Genomic DNA, 20,971 nt, shown 5'->3' on the forward strand with positions numbered 1-20,971 from the left:
ACTGTTTGAATACCTAAAATAGGTAATCATTGTGCATACTTGTTTAAGTATGTACATTCACATACCATGTATATACAATAATTAGTTTGAATACCTAAAATAGGTAATCAGTGTGCATACCTGTTTAAATATGTACATTCACGCAGAGTACAAAATATCCCGATATTTGGGGATATCTATCTAGATTTCAGATATATAAATATCACGATGTATTTAGATATATATATGACTGCAAATACCGGTGGTATTTCGATGATATTTGCTTAACTTTATTCATCACTGTTGTGATATGTATCATTTATATATAGTAGGCTATCTCGTCCTACAACCCTTGTTTTAATATGCGATATATGTTCACACCTTCTGGATAAAACATATAGCTCATTTATCTGTAGATTAGTTAATGTATGATGGGTCGTGTTCACGTCATCTTCATACATCATAGGCATCCCTAGCATCCAGTGCCCCAAGAGTCCAAGTTGGCCAAGCAACTTTATTTATGTTTTTATTTTACTTTATTTATTATTAGTTGGCCAAGTTGAGTCCTAGTCAAACTTGTTTGGATTGACTTGCAATTCAAGTAATTAAGTCCAACTAGGAGTTGGTTCCTTGATTTGCAAGGAAACCTATCTATAAATTTGGCCTGCAGCCCCAGTATTTGGTTTTGGTGTGTAATAAAACTGGTGTGTACTTTTTTTCTTAAGGAAGTCATGATATTTTTTTGTTGGGGTTTATTTAGAACCCTAGATAATCAATTTTCATTAGTATTCTTTTATTTAACTGCTTCTGCAAAAGGTTAAAATGATTTACTTCAGGCTATTTCAACTGCAGATAAGAAATACTAATGCTTACATTTTCTAATTGTTTCTCTGGCATGTATGTGGGTATGGGGCCCTAATATTTGTAGCTGCAGTTATCTTGGTATAGTCTCATCATATTTAGAGTTCTTGGTTAATAATTGTACTAATCTTTCTTTTCTTTTATTTTAACCTAGCTTGAATTGAATGCCGATACGGGACTTTTGAGAAGCATCAGTCGACAAATTGCAGAATTATCGAACTCCGCGTGACGCTATTTCTGTTTGTTGCCCCTTAATAAAGACAGAAAAATGGTTCAAATCGAAGCCCACTTGTGATCCAATAATAAAAGCCCAAACCGCGTGATTCATCATTTCATCACACCAAGTCAGACGTGTTTGCGGGGGCAAAGAAAAGTAGCGCGAACGCCATGGCTTCATCATCATCAATGTTGTTGAATGGAGAAAGAGGTGTTGTATTTGTCTTCATAACTCGCGTTCTCTTCTCCGTCCCAATTTCTCTTCTCTACGAAGCACTCTCTCTCTCTCTCCTCTCTTTCGCCGGCCTCTTGGTTGAAATCTTCCTCGAAAATTCCAAATCCCATTTCAAAGCCAGACCTGCCGCTTCTTCTGGGATACTACTCGGAAGTGTTACACTTCCTACCGTTATGTTATCCCGGTTAATTCAGTTATCAAGAGCACCCATTTCTCCTCCCCAAGGTATTTTTTTTATTCATTTTCTTTTCTTTTTTTGGTTTTGAAAATAAAATGTTTTTGGACAGATGTCGGGTATCTAGTTGTGCAGTATTGGGTTGTATCAGCTAGCTGTTTCAGTGTTCTTGTGTTCCTTACTTTGGCATTAAGACGACATTCAGTGAACAGAAGAATACTTGGTGGCTTATTATCATATGTAGTTTTGTACACGTCGCTGTGTTTTTTATCTCTTGCTACAAATGATCAAGGATGGGAAGTTGCTGTTGTAGTGAAGTTGTTGTGGATATTCTCTCATGGATTGGCTGCGGTGAAACTAATTCAGCATATTCTTTCTACTTTTCCTTCATGTGCTTCAATAGGTGTGTCTGTGTGTGATATGATACAACACTAATTCTACTTACTCCTTTGTCTAATATATAACACTCATCTCAGGTGAAGCACTTCTTGTTACAGCTGGTATTATTCTCTATCTAGGTGACATGTTAGCTTATACACTTTTGAAGGTCAGTGGTTATCGTTTTAAATCATCTGCTTTATTTGTATTCTTCGTTTTAAGTACAACAGGATTAAATAATTTTGGTGATGTCCTTGTTTTTACAGATCAATACGTCTTTCAGCTCACCCTCTTCACCATATGGAATGTCAACAACTGAAATTAGTACCACTATTCAGGTATGAACTTGTAAACAAGGAAATGAGGTTTTTTGTGGCTCCAGTGTTATAACTATTCTATTTCATGTAGGGGTTCCTGGTTGGCCTTCTCCTTTTTCCCATGTGCTTCAAATTTATTCTTCAAATTCAGGGCCACTTAACAAATTCAATTCAACGTGAAGATTTTGCAACTGATGAGAATACATCCCAAGGAATACAAACATCTCTTGTTTTCTATGGTTCGTTGGTTATCATTTTGATTGTGATCGTTCCAGCATGGATGCAATTTGTTCATGATTTTCACATGCACCCTTTTTTATGGTAGGAGTTCTTTTTAAATTCTTTTAGTTATTTGTTGTGTAATAAAACCTAGTATATGGTATTATGTAGAATTTGTGTACTTCAATCATGTAAGTGCACATCAGCCTGCCTACTGCATAAGGGTGTGCCTTGCAGATATAGATAACTTGCTTATCTATCGAGCTACAGGACCCATCCTTGCAACCATATCCTATCATGGATTGTTTTGTTTGTGGCATGAATTTGGAATCGTAGGTCCGTGAGTATCATACCGCTTGTCTTACGCAATAGAAGAGTGGTTTATTGTGATAGTATTAACATGGTCAGCTTATATACTTTAACTTCCAAATGATAATTCCTTCACTTCTGAAAAAAGACAATTATGTCATTCTTTTGTTATATTACATGGGGATAGCTAGAAAACAACCTAAATGATTCATGGAGACGGCATTTTCAGTTAAAAAGTTGTGTTTGGCAGGAATGCACCTATTTGAAGTGTCCATGAATATACTATAATGTTTGGTTGGCGTTACTGAGGAGGTAATAAAACCTAGTATATGGTATATTTGAACTTTAATGTTTGGTTGGCGTTACTTGATCCATTTGACGTGTATCAGTCATTATCCTTGATTGTGCTACTGCAAATTTGTTATGGATATGGTACACACTTCTCTTGCTTCCAATCGGTGTAAATATGAAATATATTTGATTGTGTCAGAATGATTTATTATATGGGTTTTGGCAGGGTATTTAATTTTGTGTTCTCGGAACCACTTAGAAGACTTCCACTGTGTGTTTACTGGATAGCTGTTATATCTGCATCAGTTTTGCGATTCTACAATATTTCGAAGCATAGTAAGATTGAGAGGATTTTGCTTAGAAAATATTACCATCTGGTGGCAGTTCTAATGTTTTCACCTGCCCTTATATTTCAGGTAGTTCAAAAAAATATGCACCTCTTCTACTTTTTCCTTGTGTATGCATTATGCAACATACTGATTGTCTTTTTTGATATCTTGCTCATTGCATTTTTTCTGTTTGTTTTTGCAGCCAAGTTTTCTAGATTTAGCGTTTGGTGCTGCTTTGGCTGTTTTCTTAATCTTAGAATTCATTCGAGTAAGTCATACTCATGAGACCATTACCTTTTACGCAAGTTTCTTTCGCATGGTCCGAACTTCCAACAGAATATCTCTAAAAAGGAATAGCGTATTGGTTTTTCCAACTCATTTAAGTTGGTGATTATTTATCATCAGGATTTTCTAGTCATCTTCATTCTCATTCTAAGTGACGTGGATTCCAAGTTAATCGGGAATCGGTCTTATGTGTTGGGAAATTGAAGTAACGCTGCTAACTTCACCGTTTTTTAAATGACGTGTCATACAAATCGGTTGCATTTGTTCTTGTAGTCGGTGATGTTAAACCACCAAATGGGGGGAAAAGAAAGAAATAAGGAAGAGGTGAACTTAATGTGCAACTTTACCTATAAAGTTTTGGACATAATCAAGGTGTGGAATAATCTGTGGGATTTCTAAGTACAAATTTAGCTGCCTTGAACTGCAATCTTATCTAATGTCATGCACATTACAAGAAAGAAACCAGATGATAAGAATTGACACCTTTGCTCATAGAGTTGGCTTAGTGGGCAAAATGGTAACAATGGAAGAAGGATAACCATCTTATATTTGTCAACTGTTTTACTGGAAGTTGTAGAATAGACTTGAGGAAGTGAACAAGAAATCATCATCATTTTCCGAGACTTTCTTAGCGAAGCAGTAGTTTGCCATACAAGCGTCTTTTCTGCTCTAAAATTGGACTATGAGTGAATATAGCTTGGTCGTCAATATGTTGTATTATAGTTTTAGTGCAATCTTTTCACCCTGAGCCGTTCTACTGTAAAAAGGTGCAATCTTGTATGTCCTTTAGGGAAGCATACACTGTAATATTGGTGAACGTGTTTGATTTTATTGCCCTTGATAAATCTTGCATAACCACAACTTCTGTAGGCAGGTATGGAAAATTTGGCCTTTGGGGAAGCATATTCATCAGTTCATGAGTGCATTTACTGACCATCGTGATTCAGATCTTCTTATCGTCAGGTGCCGTTTCGTTTCCCATATTGCATGAGGTTACTGAATATGTATTTGGTTCAAGCTATTTTTGGTCCTTCTGATTCTGTTTCTCCATGCAGCCATTTTTCACTGTTGATGGGCTGTGCACTTCCTAAATGGATGTCATTTGGATTCAATGATCGTCCACTTGCCCCTTTTGCGGGAATTTTGAGTCTAGGAATTGGAGATACAATGGTGAGTTCTACTTTTAGCATCTGGGTTTGTAAAACGAAATGATGACTTCAAAGTTCATTATTTCAACTAGGCTAAATCAAATTAATGATTTTGTCAAAATAGTTAAATCATTGTCATTTGTCTAATTTATTATTGTTGCATCTCTCAAATAACAGACGCAATCCTCTTTGTTAGGTGGAAATATGTTTAGTAGTATGATCTAAGTGACTCATGGCTTTGAGTTCAGTGTCCCATGTCCTAAGGAAAGGCTTGGTTTTTGTATTTCTGGTAACTGAATAATGCAAGTTGAGTGTTATTGTATTTCTCAACTTGGTAAAGGGAAAACCCTGTCCTAAAAGTAAACCCTAGTATCAGTTTGCCTTTTAGAGAGTTTTTTTAGGCTAATTGATGAGCATGTAGATGACATGGGAAGGTTTAAAGATGATGGGTAAACCGATTTGGTACAGGATGCCCCTCTTGGACATGGTAACAATAACCACTTGGATGGAGTCTTTGATGCCGATGCCGATGCCGATGATTAGTATTATTAGTAATTATTAGTATTAGGAGGGTTTATGAGTATGTATGTTTGTTTTTTAAAATATTAGGTATTGTTTTAGAGAATTTTTACTAACTTTTGTTAAGGAAAAGGAAAAAAATGTGTGCCAAACATACAATTTTGCGCCATGAGCCTCATGGAAATAGTAGATTTTGTACCCTAAGTACGCCATATCTTACAGTGGTTTGTTTGAAGAATGTGTTTGAGCACATTTAATGCAATGTGGAGTATTGATGTTCTTTATTGTTCTTCAAGGTGGACATGCAGAGTTTGTATGTTCAACGTGGAGGGAAGTGTTGGAGTAGATAATAGTGTAGTAATCATAGTTTATGTGGGCTTTGTTATTTAGTTCCACATTGCCTACGCTTTTAGTGTGTCTCACGCCCCTCGCTGTAAAGAGAGGTTTGGTTTTTTATTCTCGATATCTGTGAATAATACAAGTTGAGTCTTATTTTACTTTTCGAAAAATGATTAAAAAGGGTATCGAACTTTACAAGTTTTGACAATATGGGGACTAAACTTTTTTTTCGGTCAAATTGGGGACCAAATTTTTTAATTTTTACAATGTGGGGACTAGTTACACATGTAGTCTATATTTCTCACACGGTGTTTCATAATTCACAAGTTACATACATTGTTATACACTTTCTTATCAAAGTATATCCATACTACAACCTCATGACTATAGAAATTAATTTGAATTGTGAAACACATGAGAAATTTAGATGTCATGTTACACATGTCCCCACATTGCAAAAATTAAAAAGTTTGGTCCCCAATTTGACTGAAAAAAAAGTTTAGTCCCCATATTGTCAAAACTTGTAAAGTTCGATACCCTTTTTAGTGGATTTTCGTTTACTTTTCAACTATCTTGCTAGTTTGAAAATATGTGTAGTCTATCATTATTTCATGTAAAAATGAAGTAAACAAGATACTTCTTCCCATCGTATACTTGTACTTCATTGAGTTGCAGTATGCCTCCTTGTTGTTGCTGCTGTTTTAAATTGCAGTCCTGATGGTTTTGTTTTGTGTTCAGGCCTCAATGGTGGGCCACAAGTATGGAGTCCTCAGGTGGAGCAAAACTGGCAGTGAGTGACAATACAACCTATCAATTTATTTGTATAATGACACTGCCTTTTTTGGCTAACCATGTATGTGATGTCTTTTAAATTGCTAGAGAAAACAATTGAAGGAACTGCGGCTGGTATAACGTCTGTCCTGGTGGCTTGCTCGGTTCTCCTTCCACTTCTAGCATCAACTGGTTATGTACTCTCTCAGGTATTTATCTTGCTCTACTCCAAAAAGAGAAAAAGGAAAAATTTGTAAATGGATCTTCTTATTTTATGCTTCTATGGATCGGTAATGTTTAATTTAGTAATTAGAGAGCTAAGGTACCCATGCCTCCTTCCTTAGCTTTGTAAAACATAGTTTGCTGTGTTCTCATCATCTGAGGGTAAAATCAGTGAACTTGATTGTATTCCAATGATGGTCAATGTTTCACTGAAATGCCATACTGGATGGGTCACTTGGAACCAGAGTTACCAGCTTATATATCGATTGAGACTCAAAAAAACTGTGTGATAGAGTCGACATAGAACCATGTCAGATAATATAACCATTGACCTTGACCTGTTGATCCCGTTGACTAACCATTACCAATCCCTTTATTGTCACATTGTTTCCTTACAAATATGTCTAATTTTTACTTTTGTTCATCGTATATGCAGCACTGGCTCTCTCTTCTCTTTGCTGTCACGACAAGTGGTTTGCTGGAGGCGTATACAGCACAACTTGATAACGCCTTCATTCCTCTAGTGTTTTATAGCCTTCTCTGCCTGTAACGTAATGTCTCACTTCAACTAACACTGTAAACTATCATATAGAAATTTTTTGCACTAACATCCAATTTTCCCCATACCCAGTTACCCAATTCTCAATTCTGTGCTTCCCTCATGTGCTGTTTTTCTACACAACACATACTCCAGAAGTTATGATCCTTCGGCCTGTAATATATATTGTACAGAGCAAACAGAAGTTTGTTGTATCTCATTGTTTCCTTCTAATATAAGGTATATTCCCCCTTTTATTTGCTTTTGTCTCACTTGGTTCTTTGTTATTCTGAGACCGAGTGGCGATGTGGCCTGGCACCCGGGACCGGAATCAGGATATATCGACTATGTGCGTTACTGAAACATATATTAGTAAATGTATAATAGTTTTCAGGTGTCCTGACTCCTAGTGCCAGTATACGGACAAACTGATTATGCCCGTCTTATATCCTCTTCGTCAAATTTTGCCTTGCCCTTTGGACATATTTAACAATATTTTGGAAATGGGTGTTTAAGAAACACCTCTGTAGGGTTTTAGTCAAAAACTTACGATTATTACTCCTAAATTCCTAATTCAATGAGCTCGAAGTTACATGGAAATTGTTATAGGCAAACCAACCACGCCATAAGAACTTCACTGAAAAAAAGCACCCCAAGGAAAACTTATTTATGAAACTAGCCCCACACACAGGGTTTAGGTGCAAACCAACAACTACTAAAGCAGATTAGCATTATATTCTGAAGAACGCACTAAAAACAAATGCCATTGAAGAATTTAGACAGGAGACGATCGTTGTTTTGCATCCATTGGTGAGTGATCTGAGACCTGGCTCAATAAATACTTTGACGAGGTGCAAAACAAAATTTACTAAAAGTTTCACAAGCAATTTATTATTGCGAGAGTAGCATCCAAATCATGTAAATCAATTTTACATGATATATTCGATAGATTAGAAAACATTTTCAGAAAATACTGCAAAACAAACGTTGCTACTTTTATTTTCCAGAAATAGATTTGCAACAGTACCTTACATCCAAAACACAGTGATGTATCAGCAAAATAGTCATCTGAGGCGCCAAGTTTTTCACTGGCCCTTTTCTTGCGTTTTGATTCTCTCTTGTTAATACCATTGTCTCAATTGTCAAAATGAAAAAAGTAAAATTGTGGGGGCAAAAGAAATGGATGTCAGGAGGACTGTCAGTAATACATGCCCGTCTTGAAGAGGACAAGAAAGCATGTATGGATATAGATGACAGGAACCTATATTAGTTATTTTCTGTACAGTGATGCCTCAAATTTTCTCATCAGGCAAATTGCAAGTTACAGACATCCTGAAATCTATTTACACCAAGCTCTCGCAGGACCCATAATCAGCCCGCGTCGTCATAGAGACCAGACACAATCTTCTCCAGTCAACAAAACCCAGTTAATCAACTTGTACAGCAGTTGGAATATTATCTTTGTTTCCAAACAGTAACTCTCAAGCCTCGCCACCAATTTTACAATCCAAAACTGGAGCACTTTCACGGCCTTCACTTGTAGACACCTTGTCCGAGGCAAAGAAGGAGCAATTCTGGAACGCATCTAGACTGTTGGCTATCAAACGGTTCAGGCCACTGAGGCTAATACTATCACCAAATATTAGATCTTGGCCTTGGTATCGTGATGAAGGTATATCCAAATCTAAGGGTCCTAAAGAGTCTGGCTGTAGGATCATTAAAAACAAAAACCTAGGTTATTGATCCAGCATTCCTCAAACTCAGCATAAAAAATTATAATGTGAAAGAGGTAGTAAGTACCCAGTATATGTCTGTAAGTCCATCAAGATCCTTGGTGGAATCACCAGGTTTATTAGTGTTTGAGTCGCAGTTATTCGTTGAAGATCCTTCGCAAACAAGATTCTCTGTGGTCCTTGTTTCCCGTAATTCCTAAAGAAAATAATGAGTTTCAAAGTGGAATTGTGACCGACTCACTTCAAGCAGTAAGAGATGCACAAGAATGGAGTAAGAAGTAATACCTCAATCAAACCCCTGAAGCACGTTGAAGGTGTAGAAGAAATCAGTTTACAGGTCCCTAAAGAAACAGCTCTTAACGAGCTTGGTCCGCCGTCATGGTTCGGAGGTGGAACCTTTCTAAATGAGAAGGCATCACATGTTTCTTCGGCATCCCAGATGGATGATGCATGTGATACTTGAACAGAAGGCAGGTCCAACCTTTCTTGGCGACCAGCTATATGAGCAGCAATGGCAGCATCAAATGAATCACAGCTGAATGGGATCTGCTGAAGACATGCATCACTTTCAAAAACAGGTGGTTCACTTCCATCAGTCTCCATTTGAGATGCTTCTGTCAGTAGTTCTCCCATGCTTATATTTGTTAGGCTATCGCCCAATCTCCAGCAGACAATGGAGCACCACTGGTAGTTTGCAGATTGTCCTAAAAGAATCAGTTTTAATGGAATTTAAGTCACTGAATAACATATTTTGACCATAAAGTACCTTTGTTTCATGGCTATAGATTTTTATAGTTGTTCAATTCTATAGACAATTGTTATAATAAACATTACACACATGCATGTAAACGTAATTTGTGAGTGCGTGCTTCCATACCCCGAAATTTTAAACATGCTTTTCTAGGAACAGTATTTACACAGAACATAAAGAACCATTCTCCAGAATCAATTATGTACCAATTTCCAAAAAGTTAAACATTAGGAGTGAGAAAGAGAAATACCACATCTGCCCATTGTCTCCTGACAATCCCATCTCCGATGTGCTTCCTTAGCCATGGCGATTTAGCCACACGCTCGGTGGATTTCAGAATATTGTTCTCAGGACCAACACCAGCATAACCACTCCTATCCTCTCGAATATCAGTATAAGGTGTTATCTTAATGCCTTCTGCCACTGATGTTGGTTGATCCCCAAAGGGACCAATTACTTGTTGAGAGTCATGACTGGTATGCTTATTGGGCATTGGTGCTGCTGGTATATCCACATTCTGCTCCTTACCATTCCAGATGATCATGCTCACACTCTCTTCCTGAGGGTAGAGCGGCATCAAAGGTAACCCACAGCCTACTGACACATGTTCTACACTTGAAAACCATCCATACCTTAAAGGAGAAATACAAGTCATAACTTAAGCTGTATTCATTGCCACAAGATAAAATAAGACCAACAAAAACAAAATTGAAAAGAGAAAAAAAAAAAAAGCATAAATTAAATAAAAACCTCAAACGGAAAACAAGGGGGCTTCCAACGCTTGCATACACTTCTGCTGCACTGGCAACAGTTTCCTGTGTCCATCTTTGGGAATTCCCTAGGTTTTCTCTCTGAGCACTGTAAGGAAAAAGAATTAGCTCTCCGGACACTATGCTTGACTTGCCCCATTTACGATTGAGATGTTCCATAACTGATTTTATCTTCTTTGTGGCTCTTAAAGTGAGCTCCAAGTGTGGATTATGTTCATCCTACAATAAAAATTTAGTCTTAAAACATCTGGTGCTCAAAATACAAGATTAAAGTTTATACTTATTTGTATTTCGTTTACCTTCTCTAGAGCTTTTCGAGTAGCTTCATCAATTGGGAACAACTGAAGCTTGAGTTTCATAGAAGGCTGCACATTGGGTTCTACAATCTGATCTTGTGGGGATGTTGGAAGGGAAAGATCAGGCAAATTGTTCCCTAAAGAGCTTGCAACCTTTTCCACTGAAAGAATTAAACCAGATAGCATCATGTAAGTACTTGAGTTCACATTATAGATCTGCTTTCCTTTACTTCTGTAACCTTACCCGCTGTGGCCTTTATAGTAACTAATGTACTAGGAGATTCGTCCGGAGTGCCTTGCTCAGGGAACCCCTTTTTATCAATCGTTGTCCGTTCCAAATGCTCAGCTGCGTCCGCAACCAATGAAACCCCAGCAATTGCAGCTTTTTCCCATTTCTTGTATGCAGCAGATGAGGCAGGACCTGCTAGACATGGAGTAACAAACAGCTAGTGACTTGATAAAAGAATTGGTCGAACATGTTAAAACAAAGTTCACAGTAACTAATATTTTCAAAGTTCGTCGATCAGATGTTTTTCTTGATGAAATTTGCAAAGCGACGAATGAAATATAATGATAAAAGTTTCTCATGCTGCAAATGCTGTTTAAAAAGGACGACAAAGTGACCAAATATATGTGTCTTCAGTAGAGTGTACAACCCACATTTTACCTAGTGTAAGACAAATATTCAACATTCCAGACGACATCCAATAAATCTTCCGAAAGTAGTACAAAACCCTGCAATGTTGTGCAGAATGTATTACCATTCCATGAGTGTGGTATGAGTGTGGTGAAGAAGCTTGAACAGCTCAAGAGGAACTTTTTGGGACACCAAAGTGACAAACACAAATTTCATTTACTGACTTGGGAGAAGGCTTTCACATCCATGGCGAGGCAGTGGTAAGGACCTAAGGATGCGTCGTTTATCTACAAAATGTTCCATGGTCTCCGTGTGGGCAGTATAATCTCCCAATGACCAGGATTTGGAGGAAGGAATGCCCTCAAAGGTAACCTCCTTTATAATTTATATAGACTGTTGTTTTTGTAAGAGGATGCCATTTCTTACCATTCAGGGGGAATGAGCACTTTGGAATATGAATACAAGGCCACTAGGCATGTAATACTTAAAAAATTGATGATCTTTACAAAGCTCTTTACAACATTGATAATGCTACTGTTTCAACCTTTAAACAAACAGACGTATTACCTCTTTTTCGTCGCTGCCGTGTTGTTTTCACTGTCGACAAGTCACTTTTGCTGCTACTGCGATTAGTGCTATTATTCACAGTACGCTTTAGTAAAGGTCCTTTACCAGAAGCTACTTTCTGGATGTTTTGGCTATCAACAAGGACCTGTTTAACTGAGCGAGTATCATGTCCTGATGGTTTACTCTCACACGGAGTTGCTAGAGATGAAGAAGCAGAATTTTCATTCTGGGAAGGTCGTTTCCTTGTGTTCTTTTTGTGATCTTTCAAAAGTTGGTGCTCCTACAGGAATGGTAGAATATATTGGAAAATTTGATGCAAACAGCTACCAATAAGATGGAATAACAGGAAGTAGAATCAATAACTAACCAAAGCCTCAATGAAAATTTTGAACCTCCTAGGCTTCAAGTGAAGCTTTGAGGCTTTGCAGCTATACTTTTCCAGCAAGGACCACCTGCGTATATGAAATCAAAAGAGAGTTTAACACATGGATGTAATTTCATGCCCTTTTTGAGTTGATGCTTATATTATTGTATACAAAGTTGTATACAAAGTATAATGTGCAGCATACCAGCGGATAAAAAAAGCAGAACATAGCAGTAGCAAGGAAAAGATTTAGAGTTACATCAGATCCCTATATAATCAAGTTCAATAGCAACCGCCAATATAGATATAACTAGCTCAAGTAGCAGTGATCATACAAATTGTACGCAATACAGCTCCTGCATTTCTATAAACATGCCTTGTTAAATTTGAAAAAAAAATTGAGTTGGCATAAATGCCAACACGCATACATTTTTCATATGAAACAAATATAAAAACACATGTAACCAACTAGTATAACAATAAATATTTTAGTATCTGGAGCACATTGTCAGGAAAGCCGTTGCAAGACTAGTTTTTCTGGACCTTGTTTCCTTGTGTTGTCTTGCTTTTTAGGTAATATCCGCCTCAGTCAGAGCGGTTTGACAAAATTTCTGCCTAAATAACTGAAAGTTCAAAGATGAACAATATCTACAGATGGGTCCTATGAAAACTGAAACATTACAATCAAAACCCTATATGCTGAAAAACTGACATTAGGTCTCTAGATAGTGTTTTCACAAATCCAACTTCCAAACCACTTATTACGGAATCAGAAAAAAAAAAATTATCCACATGTTTCCAATATATGCACATTTGACAGATAAACAGGATTATGTGATTGATCTAGCTCAGAAAAGAATAACAAAAGGGATAAAGTAAAAAACAGCAAGGAAACAAGTACCCTATAGTTGATGATACACCCCTCACCCCCAGCACACATAGACACACACAAGCCCGCACGCGCACACACACACACACACACAGAAAGAAAGAAAAAGAAAACGGAAAGATTCATGATTCTTAGAGGTTACCATCGAAGCATTGCAGCATTAGTATCTTTTGAGTTTGTTGCATCTAAACTAAATCCAGGCCCCAAGAGTTTGTTCATTCTTCTTACAAGACGATAGTAATAATGCCTGACCTGCAAAACAAGAAAATTCAAATATATGATGGCTTCTTACAAAAACAATGACAGACACATAATAGCCTATATGTTAAACTTAAACCACTAGACATGTAAACGTGATATGAAAAGAAACAAAGCTGTTCTTAACACCACATCCTAGCCCTTTGATAGCCTTGGACAAAGTGGCTTTTTTTTTGTTTCCTTCTTCAACCTTTGTCCCCTTCGTTTTTCTAACATGAGTTAATCAATCACTTTTCATTTTTTTTTGTACTTAAAACATCAGGACTTATCTTTCTCGAGATGTACCATGTTTTCGGGTATACAAGATCTGGTGAGAGCTCTCCTAGCTTCTTGGCAATCCCTGAAATTCTGTACAGCAGGTGGTCAAAATTGACATTCTGTACGCATCCCAAGGTTAGTGCAACCTCACAACCTTGCAATCACCTCCCTTAGTATTAAATGGAAAAGGAATTTACTTTCCCCGGAGACTCCAGCGTCCTTACTCAAATCGCAACATCCATTTCCACCAATTATCGGTTATTATCCCAACTGAAGGTTCAATTTCCCAGTTATGCATGCGTGTGTTCAATTTTGATTCTCTCAGAGATAAACACATGATCCTCTCAAATAATAGATTGGTAAACATAACAAATTACTCTTCATGACAAAGCAACATCCTCAATGAGATGCATATCCAAACATACCAAATTCCACCAACATCCTCAATGAGAAGCATATCCAAACTCAAATGTTCGTTCTTTCTGAGGCTGATCTTGACACTGAGACCACCTTGAATGTCACAGCACAACCCTCAAAACCTAGCACACACCATATGAGCCCCAGACAACAGTGCAAGCCACAAATTAAAAGTATAAGAACAACTAGGTAAGGCCTTCCTATAGAAAAGTTTTCCAAATACTCCTTAATCCACAACTCTTGACCAACCTCCTGAAACCTTTTTGCAGCAATATATAAAGGCACCCACTAATACTCACCGAAAAAGTCAAGAGAAAGTAAGAACCTATGTTGGAAGAGTGAATGGAAACACATTTCTACATCCTTTCCTGCAATGTGTTTAATCCATAGATCTGCATAAATCCAATCCTACACTTTCTCAAGAATGACTTTGCACGCGAAGACAAGCTCACCAGACCTTCGGCGGGAGTTGAAGGCACTCAAGCTCCACGAACACCGAGGAAATCATCTCACAAGGACAAAAGCATTTCACCTGCATATATGGTGCACAGAGCACCCATTGTACTCTCTTTTGCATGAGTTTCAGCCCTTGTTTTTCCTTCAATGGGTAACAGATATTTCATTAAAATGAAATTGAAAAGATAAGTGTGAGTAAGAATCTTACTAAAGATAATGCCAAAGAATTACAGGCCAAAAGGCCCCAAATCCCACAATGTTACCCAACTAAGCTTCAAATATAAGCCTTTTCATCTCTATGGCATCTCAAATCCAAGTGCTCACGAATTAGGCACATGGGATGACAATCAACCAAGTCCTTCATTTTGCTAGAATTGTAAATATTGTTTTATCAATGAAACGTATCTAAATTCAGTCACACTTGGCATATGTTCCAAATGCCACAATGTTACCCAACTAAACTTCAAATATAAGCTTTTTCATCTCTATGGCATCTCAAATCCAAGTGCTCATGAATTCAGGAAATGGGTTGACAATTAACCAAGTCCTTCATTTTGCTATAATTGTAAATATTGTTTTATCAATGAATAGTATCTAAATTCAGTAACACTTGGCATATGTTTCTTCTTTTGATGATTAGAAATTACAACTGGTTTCCACTGGAAGATGAAGACAACTGCAAACAGAAAAATGTTCTTTCACTTTAGTCTTTCTACACAGTAAGACTTGAAAACATCTTTAGCACATCTTTGTAAGAGATCTTCATCCCAAAGATACAGTGGCAAAGACCCCGTTATACATAAATACAAACACATATAAACATACACGTGTAAGCTACCCTTGGTGTGTGTGTGTGATAAGTAAAGTCTATTGAATAGGATTTAGATGGGACACAAATATGAGAGAGAAGCTCACTTACAGGGTGCAACCAGTTATATACTGGAGTACCAGACACCTCCCAAGTCCTAATGCCCATTCTAAGAACTCCTTTAATAAATTTACGCACCTATGACGACCCAGTTACACGCTCCCGACTAACTACCATTTAGATTTGTTGTGCTCCTTGTATTCTCGTTTTGTATATCTTCTTACACGTAGAACATCTTTATCTCTGATTGGATACGTATACACTTCATTTACCAGTCAGAATAATAAATACTTACCTTCAATTTTCACTGGTAAAGAACTATAATTGTAAATCCACAAGTTCAAAGGAATAAAGAAAGAAGAAAAAGCACATTTCTTAGTCTAGCTTTATCTTCTTCTCCCGAATTCACCACAAAATGCTTTAGATTTTCTATTTAAATTCAATTACCGGGAAAAAAGTTTCAAATAGGATAAGCATGTGCTACCAAATGTAACCTCTACCTTACTTTTATTTTTTTAATTTGCAGAACTGCTGAAACGAGAATCTCAATAAACATCTACAAAACTTTAATAAAAAAAGGTTAAAAAGGCAATAAGTCGATGGAAAATCTGGTAGATGGAAACACTCATATAACTCAAAATAAACAGCATGCTAGAGCCCAGCAGTACCTGATCCTTATTTTTACTTTGGACACGGCATTTGATTTTCTCGAAATTCTGCAGCCATAGCAATAAATTTCTCTTAGAAGAACTCAGTATATACAACTTAACTGCTAAATACATCTCCAAAATGACATACTTTGCCGACTTGTCGGAGTGCGTTGAAGAACTTTTCTTCCTCTTGACGTGTCCAAGCAGCCCATTGTCTTGTTTGTTTTTTCACTGCAATAGAGAACTTACCATGATAAAGAAGTGCCACTCTAGTTTACTATTTGATCTCATCATATAATCTCTCTACAGAATCTATCAGGTAAAGTAGGTTAATTAGAAGAACCATTACTAGAGGATACTAGATTTCAAAACCTGTCCCAACTCCCAAGCGCACGCCCTTTTGGGGACTACTAAATTACCTTAAAAGACTACCATAAACGGATTTTTCGACGATTTTCCGACTCGGTAATTTTTTCTTTTTAATGGGTTTGTTTTTAAATAGCAGCTTCAAGATTTAATAAGTGGCTTGTTTCGGCTGAGATTGTTACCGAATTTTAAAAGGACATTTCTTAAATTTTAGGGATTCATTTATTGATAAAAGACAAATTTTACTAATATCAAGTGATTAATATGTGCTCTTACCAAACATGTTAAAGGATATTTCCAAAGGTTTAGGATTTTCAGTTATAAATAGAAAAGAAATTAACAAAAAATGAGATCATCATTTGTAATTTTACTTTTTAGAGGGACTTAAAAAGAATATTGCTTATCTAGCTTCTTACAATCTCAAAGCTGCATGCTCTCACAGCCAACTTTAACATATAAAGATATGAACAAGAAACCTAAAGACAAGAAAAAAAAAAAAAACCTAAAGACATACCAGGCTGATGAGAATCGACGACATCTGGTAAAGAAGTAAGACCAGCACCTCCATCCTTGTTTGAAATAACATCAAATGGAAGAGGAGCCTCATATCCCAAAGTCATTACTGACTCCATATTAGTACCGGGACATCACAAGCACTGGAGTTCGATAATTCTGCAATTTGTCGACTGATGCTTCTCAAAAGTCCCGTATCGGCACTCAATTCAAGCTAGGTTAAAATAAAAGAAAAGAAAGATTAGTACAATTATTAACCAAGAACTCTAAATATGATGAGACTATACCAAGATAACTGCAGCTACAAATATTAGGGCCCCATACCCACATACATGCCAGGGAAACAATTAGAAAATGTAAGCATTAGTATTTCTTATCTGCAGTTGAAATAGCCTGAAGTAAATCATTTTAACCTTTTGCAGAAGCAGTTAAATAAAAGAATACTAATGAAAATTGATTATCTAGGGTTCTAAATAAACCCCAACAAAAAAATATCATGACTTCCTTAAGAAAAAAAGTACACACCAGTTTTATTACACACCAAAAACCAATACTGGGGCTGCAGGCCAAATTTATAGATAGGTTTCCTTGCAAATCAAGGAACCAACTCCTAGTTGGACTTAATTACTTGAATTGCAAGTCAATCCAAACAAGTTTGACTAGGACTCAACTTGGCCAACTAATAATAAATAAAGTAAAATAAAAACATAAATAAAGTTGCTTGGCCAACTTGGACTCTTGGGGCACTGGATGCTAGGGATGCCTATGATGTATGAAGATGACGTGAACACGACCCATCATACATTAACTAATCTACAGATAAATGAGCTATATGTTTTATCCAGAAGGTGTGAACATATATCGCATATTAAAACAAGGGTTGTAGGACGAGATAGCCTACTATATATAAATGATACATATCACAACAGTGATGAATAAAGTTAAGCAAATAAGGGAAAATAAAATGCATTGCAAGCCAGAGGCTACCCCCACATATAGAAATAAACTCCTACCTACAAGTATACCAGTTACCAACAAAGTTTGCATCAGACAAAAAAACTCGGAAAGGTTATCCCTTGACTTCCTTCACATCTTCGACCAAAGGATGATGAACCCTTCGATCTATAATCTTTTCTAAATTTCCCACTCTAAACCGTCTCTTGCATCTCTTCAACCAGTTCTCAGGGAATAGAACTGTCATGTAGTTCTCTCCTATATGCATCTTATAAATCCATAACGCAGTCAATACCTTAAACAAGTTATTGGATAATGCTCCAGAGTTTCCAGAACAAGAATATTCCTTGATTAAACTTGGGATGGACCACCCAGACTAAACCTTAAATTAACTTTTACAGCTATAAAGTGGTCTGGTTTAACTTATAAAGAGAACATTGAACAAAGAATCATCATTTCAGACATCTAATCTTCCAAGCATCTAGCAAGGACCAAAGAACAGCTATACCAGACAAAGTTACCACCCAAGGCAGTTATATTGGCAATGTTTTGCATGAACTTTAGGTGAAGCTGGAACAATTAGGGACCATAAAGAATTTTCTTCCTCAAAGGACCTCAATATTGTTGTTGTTGTTTATTTTTATTTTTGTTGATAAAAGTTGACTTACACAAAGGTAAAGGACATGCGCGCTACAAATTACACCGCTAATCCTTTCTTCATATATAGGTAAATGACATGTATTGATACATCAACTCTAACCTGATAAGCAAGAAGCTAGGAGAGCCCCCAACCCCATACACACAAACTAGAATAATATGTTTGTCTGTCTCGTTTAACTAAATGCTATCTAAAAACGCACCCCTCCCAACAGTAGTAAAGACCATGAACGTCCCACAATCCCCTAGCATTCAGCCCTTTACTACCGCCACGTAATCCTCTTCTTCCTCCTCCCCCAACTTACTTCTTTGTCCAAGCAGCTAAAGCTGAGATAGTCATGTTCATCGTCTTCATCATCAGGCTTCAAAGACCTTGCTGCCTTCCATGGTCCCACTACCCTCCTTCGCCCTTCGTTATTTGGTGTCTTCCATCATACCTGTAATTCTATACCTATGGTAAGTGATGATGTCAAGAAAATCGGTGATACAACCAAATTGAGCAAGTATGCTGATTAGGAGTGTTATTAACCATTCAATAAGTAAAAAATGATAAATGTGTACTCCTAAAATATCTTATACAACTAGTCAACTTACACGTCACAATGTCTCGATAAAGAAGTTCTTAAGGAGAATGGAACCTGGTCGTGTCTCCTTCTTAAGAGTTCTCATACTCCTAAAACACAGATCTCCTTCAAGAGTAGATCAGAAGGGTACACTAATGTCACCAGGATTAGTGGTACGAATTAATTAGTTTCTTAGAGGTACAATTGCAGTTGCACGTGTTTCTATTGAAAACAGTAAAAGATCTATAATTACTATATACTCCTCCACCAATTATAACCTAGTCATAACCTAGTAAAGACGATGGACTCTTTCTAATGCTTCCTAACTAACCTAATCAATAATTTCAACTTTTCCAATTCTCCCTAAATAATAATAATGTAATACTAAACAAATGCATCAAATTCTATAAAACAACGTCTTGAATTAACCAATTTAGGGTTTATTAACTGTAAATTCAACGAAACAAAATCAAGTCAATAAAGTAAAATGTAAACAAATTATTTACCTTAAATGAAAGTAACGGCTAATTGGGTGTTGGAGCTTCAGACTTGAAAGTGATGATGATTGAAAATGGGAGAAAAGAGGAAAAGGAATTTTTTTTTTAACAGATGTCAAAGAGAGAGAGAGAGAGAGAGAGATAAATTTTTAACTGATGGGAAAAAATGGGCGGTTTTATTTTAGTTATTAAGATGAAAAGGTTAAAATAAAAAGTTATTTTTTAGATTTTGAATTTTACCAGATTTGGAAATGGGATTAAAGAGGTATCCAAAATTATTACTACTAGCATATGTGCACGCCTTCTGGCGTCAAATTGAATCAGCTATAGAAATAGATATTCTAAAATTTTGTCCTATAAAAACATGTTAAAGGACAAATTTAAATGAGACTCGAAACCATATAGGTTCAAAATAACTTGAATTGAGGACATTAATAAGATTGAACCAGCGACCTTAAGTTGTCAAATACCAAGGTTAATTTGGAGCAAGGTAATCAATTTTCAAGGGTTAATGGTTAAGCTGGCCTGGAAAGATTGTATAGATTTTGTCTTCAGCCATTGCGCTTACGCTTATGTGGAGGTTTGATTGCATATCGAACTTTAAAGAAAAAACGACTAAAAAGGGTATCAAACTTGACACGTTTTGACAGTTTGTGGATCAATTGAGTACTGTATCAAAGTAATCAAACTATCAGTTAACCTTTCAATTCTACCTTGGAATTTTATGACACAGCTGTGCACATCAATCTTTCAAGCCCTGGCCACTCGTGTTGTTCAATTGCCTCATGTTACCGACCAAAAAGAAAATGAACTCCTGTTAAAAAGGATACCAATTTCCGGGGAACAAATGTAAATTTTGGAAACAACAGGTCTCTTATTTTTTTATTCTGCCCACCAGTGTCCTGCGGTGATGGTGCACCTCGAATAATCCTGGGCACAAAACAACAGGTCTTTAAACTTTAAAGTAGTACTTTCCTAACATAGAACTATTGAGATCGTGTGGCCCTTTGTAAATATTCCAAGTGTTTTACTTTTACATAAAAATCACTTCTAAGCCATTTGCAAAACCCATGATAATTACAATAAACCGTAAATCTATAATAACACATCACAATAAGTCCATAATGCTATTAGGAAGGGAAAACAGTTCTCGAACTACCAAGAGAAAGGTTGTTGACGAAGAATCTTTACACTTCTTTATGTTAGAACTGTTGAGAACGGCATATGAATTCAATCAAAAAGTTGGATATTAAAAAAGTTCAGCGACCGACCGACGAATTCTTTCGGACCGCTTTGCCAAGCATGCATTTTCAGTCCTAGAGAACCATTACTTGCTTGAAAACCCGTGACACCGTAAACCGGTATGCAAGGGAAGG

At 36.7% G+C, this 20,971-nt stretch overlaps 2 protein-coding genes across 3 annotated transcripts; one reads left to right on the forward strand and one right to left on the reverse strand.

Moving 5' to 3' along the window:
• Positions 1 to 993: 993 nt before the first annotated feature.
• Positions 994 to 7,388, forward strand: LOC147482299 (dolichol kinase EVAN-like). Of its 2 annotated transcripts, none has more exons than XM_086576192.1 (12): positions 994 to 1,516; positions 1,579 to 1,869; positions 1,943 to 2,013; positions 2,111 to 2,182; positions 2,253 to 2,482; positions 3,207 to 3,396; positions 3,512 to 3,577; positions 4,469 to 4,557; positions 4,650 to 4,764; positions 6,339 to 6,390; positions 6,480 to 6,580; positions 7,030 to 7,388. In XM_086576192.1, exons 1-12 carry the CDS (start codon positions 1,228 to 1,230, stop codon positions 7,141 to 7,143), a joined length of 1,680 nt encoding a protein of 559 aa, XP_086432318.1. In that variant the 5' UTR covers positions 994 to 1,227; the 3' UTR covers positions 7,144 to 7,388. The 2 variants fall into 2 exon arrangements, with proteins under 2 accessions (XP_086432318.1, XP_086432319.1); XM_086576193.1 differs by having other exon boundaries at positions 1,109 to 1,267.
• Positions 7,389 to 8,091: 703 nt separating this feature from the next.
• Positions 8,092 to 18,972, reverse strand: LOC147482300 (TSL-kinase interacting protein 1-like). The gene is given in 15 exon segments (XM_086579275.1): positions 8,092 to 8,837; positions 8,932 to 9,060; positions 9,150 to 9,520; positions 9,523 to 9,568; positions 9,866 to 10,247; positions 10,366 to 10,604; positions 10,685 to 10,842; positions 10,926 to 11,102; positions 11,886 to 12,165; positions 12,253 to 12,337; positions 13,281 to 13,390; positions 16,064 to 16,111; positions 16,194 to 16,276; positions 16,926 to 17,138; positions 18,739 to 18,972. Coding segments are annotated over 14 exon segments (2,451 nt in total). The 5' UTR covers positions 17,044 to 17,138; positions 18,739 to 18,972; the 3' UTR covers positions 8,092 to 8,612.
• Between the last annotated feature and the right edge of the window lie 1,999 nt (positions 18,973 to 20,971).

This window comes from Coptis chinensis, chromosome 8 (assembly GCF_015680905.1).
Source record: "Coptis chinensis isolate HL-2020 chromosome 8, ASM1568090v1, whole genome shotgun sequence".
In the NCBI taxonomy this organism is placed as follows: Eukaryota; Viridiplantae; Streptophyta; class Magnoliopsida; order Ranunculales; family Ranunculaceae; genus Coptis; species Coptis chinensis.

What these genes read in the sequence shown, in the direction of transcription:
- LOC147482299 (XM_086576192.1), top strand. Translation starts at nt 1,228, where the DNA reads ATGGCTTCATCATCATCAATGTTGTTGAATGGAGAAAGAGGTGTTGTA. An exon ending in CACATGCACCCTTTTTTATG is followed by an intron (nt 2,483 to 3,206) that starts GTAGGAGTTCTT and finishes GGGTTTTGGCAG; the next exon opens with GGTATTTAATTTTGTGTTCT. An exon ending in TCAGATCTTCTTATCGTCAG is followed by an intron (nt 4,558 to 4,649) that starts GTGCCGTTTCGT and finishes TTCTCCATGCAG; the next exon opens with CCATTTTTCACTGTTGATGG.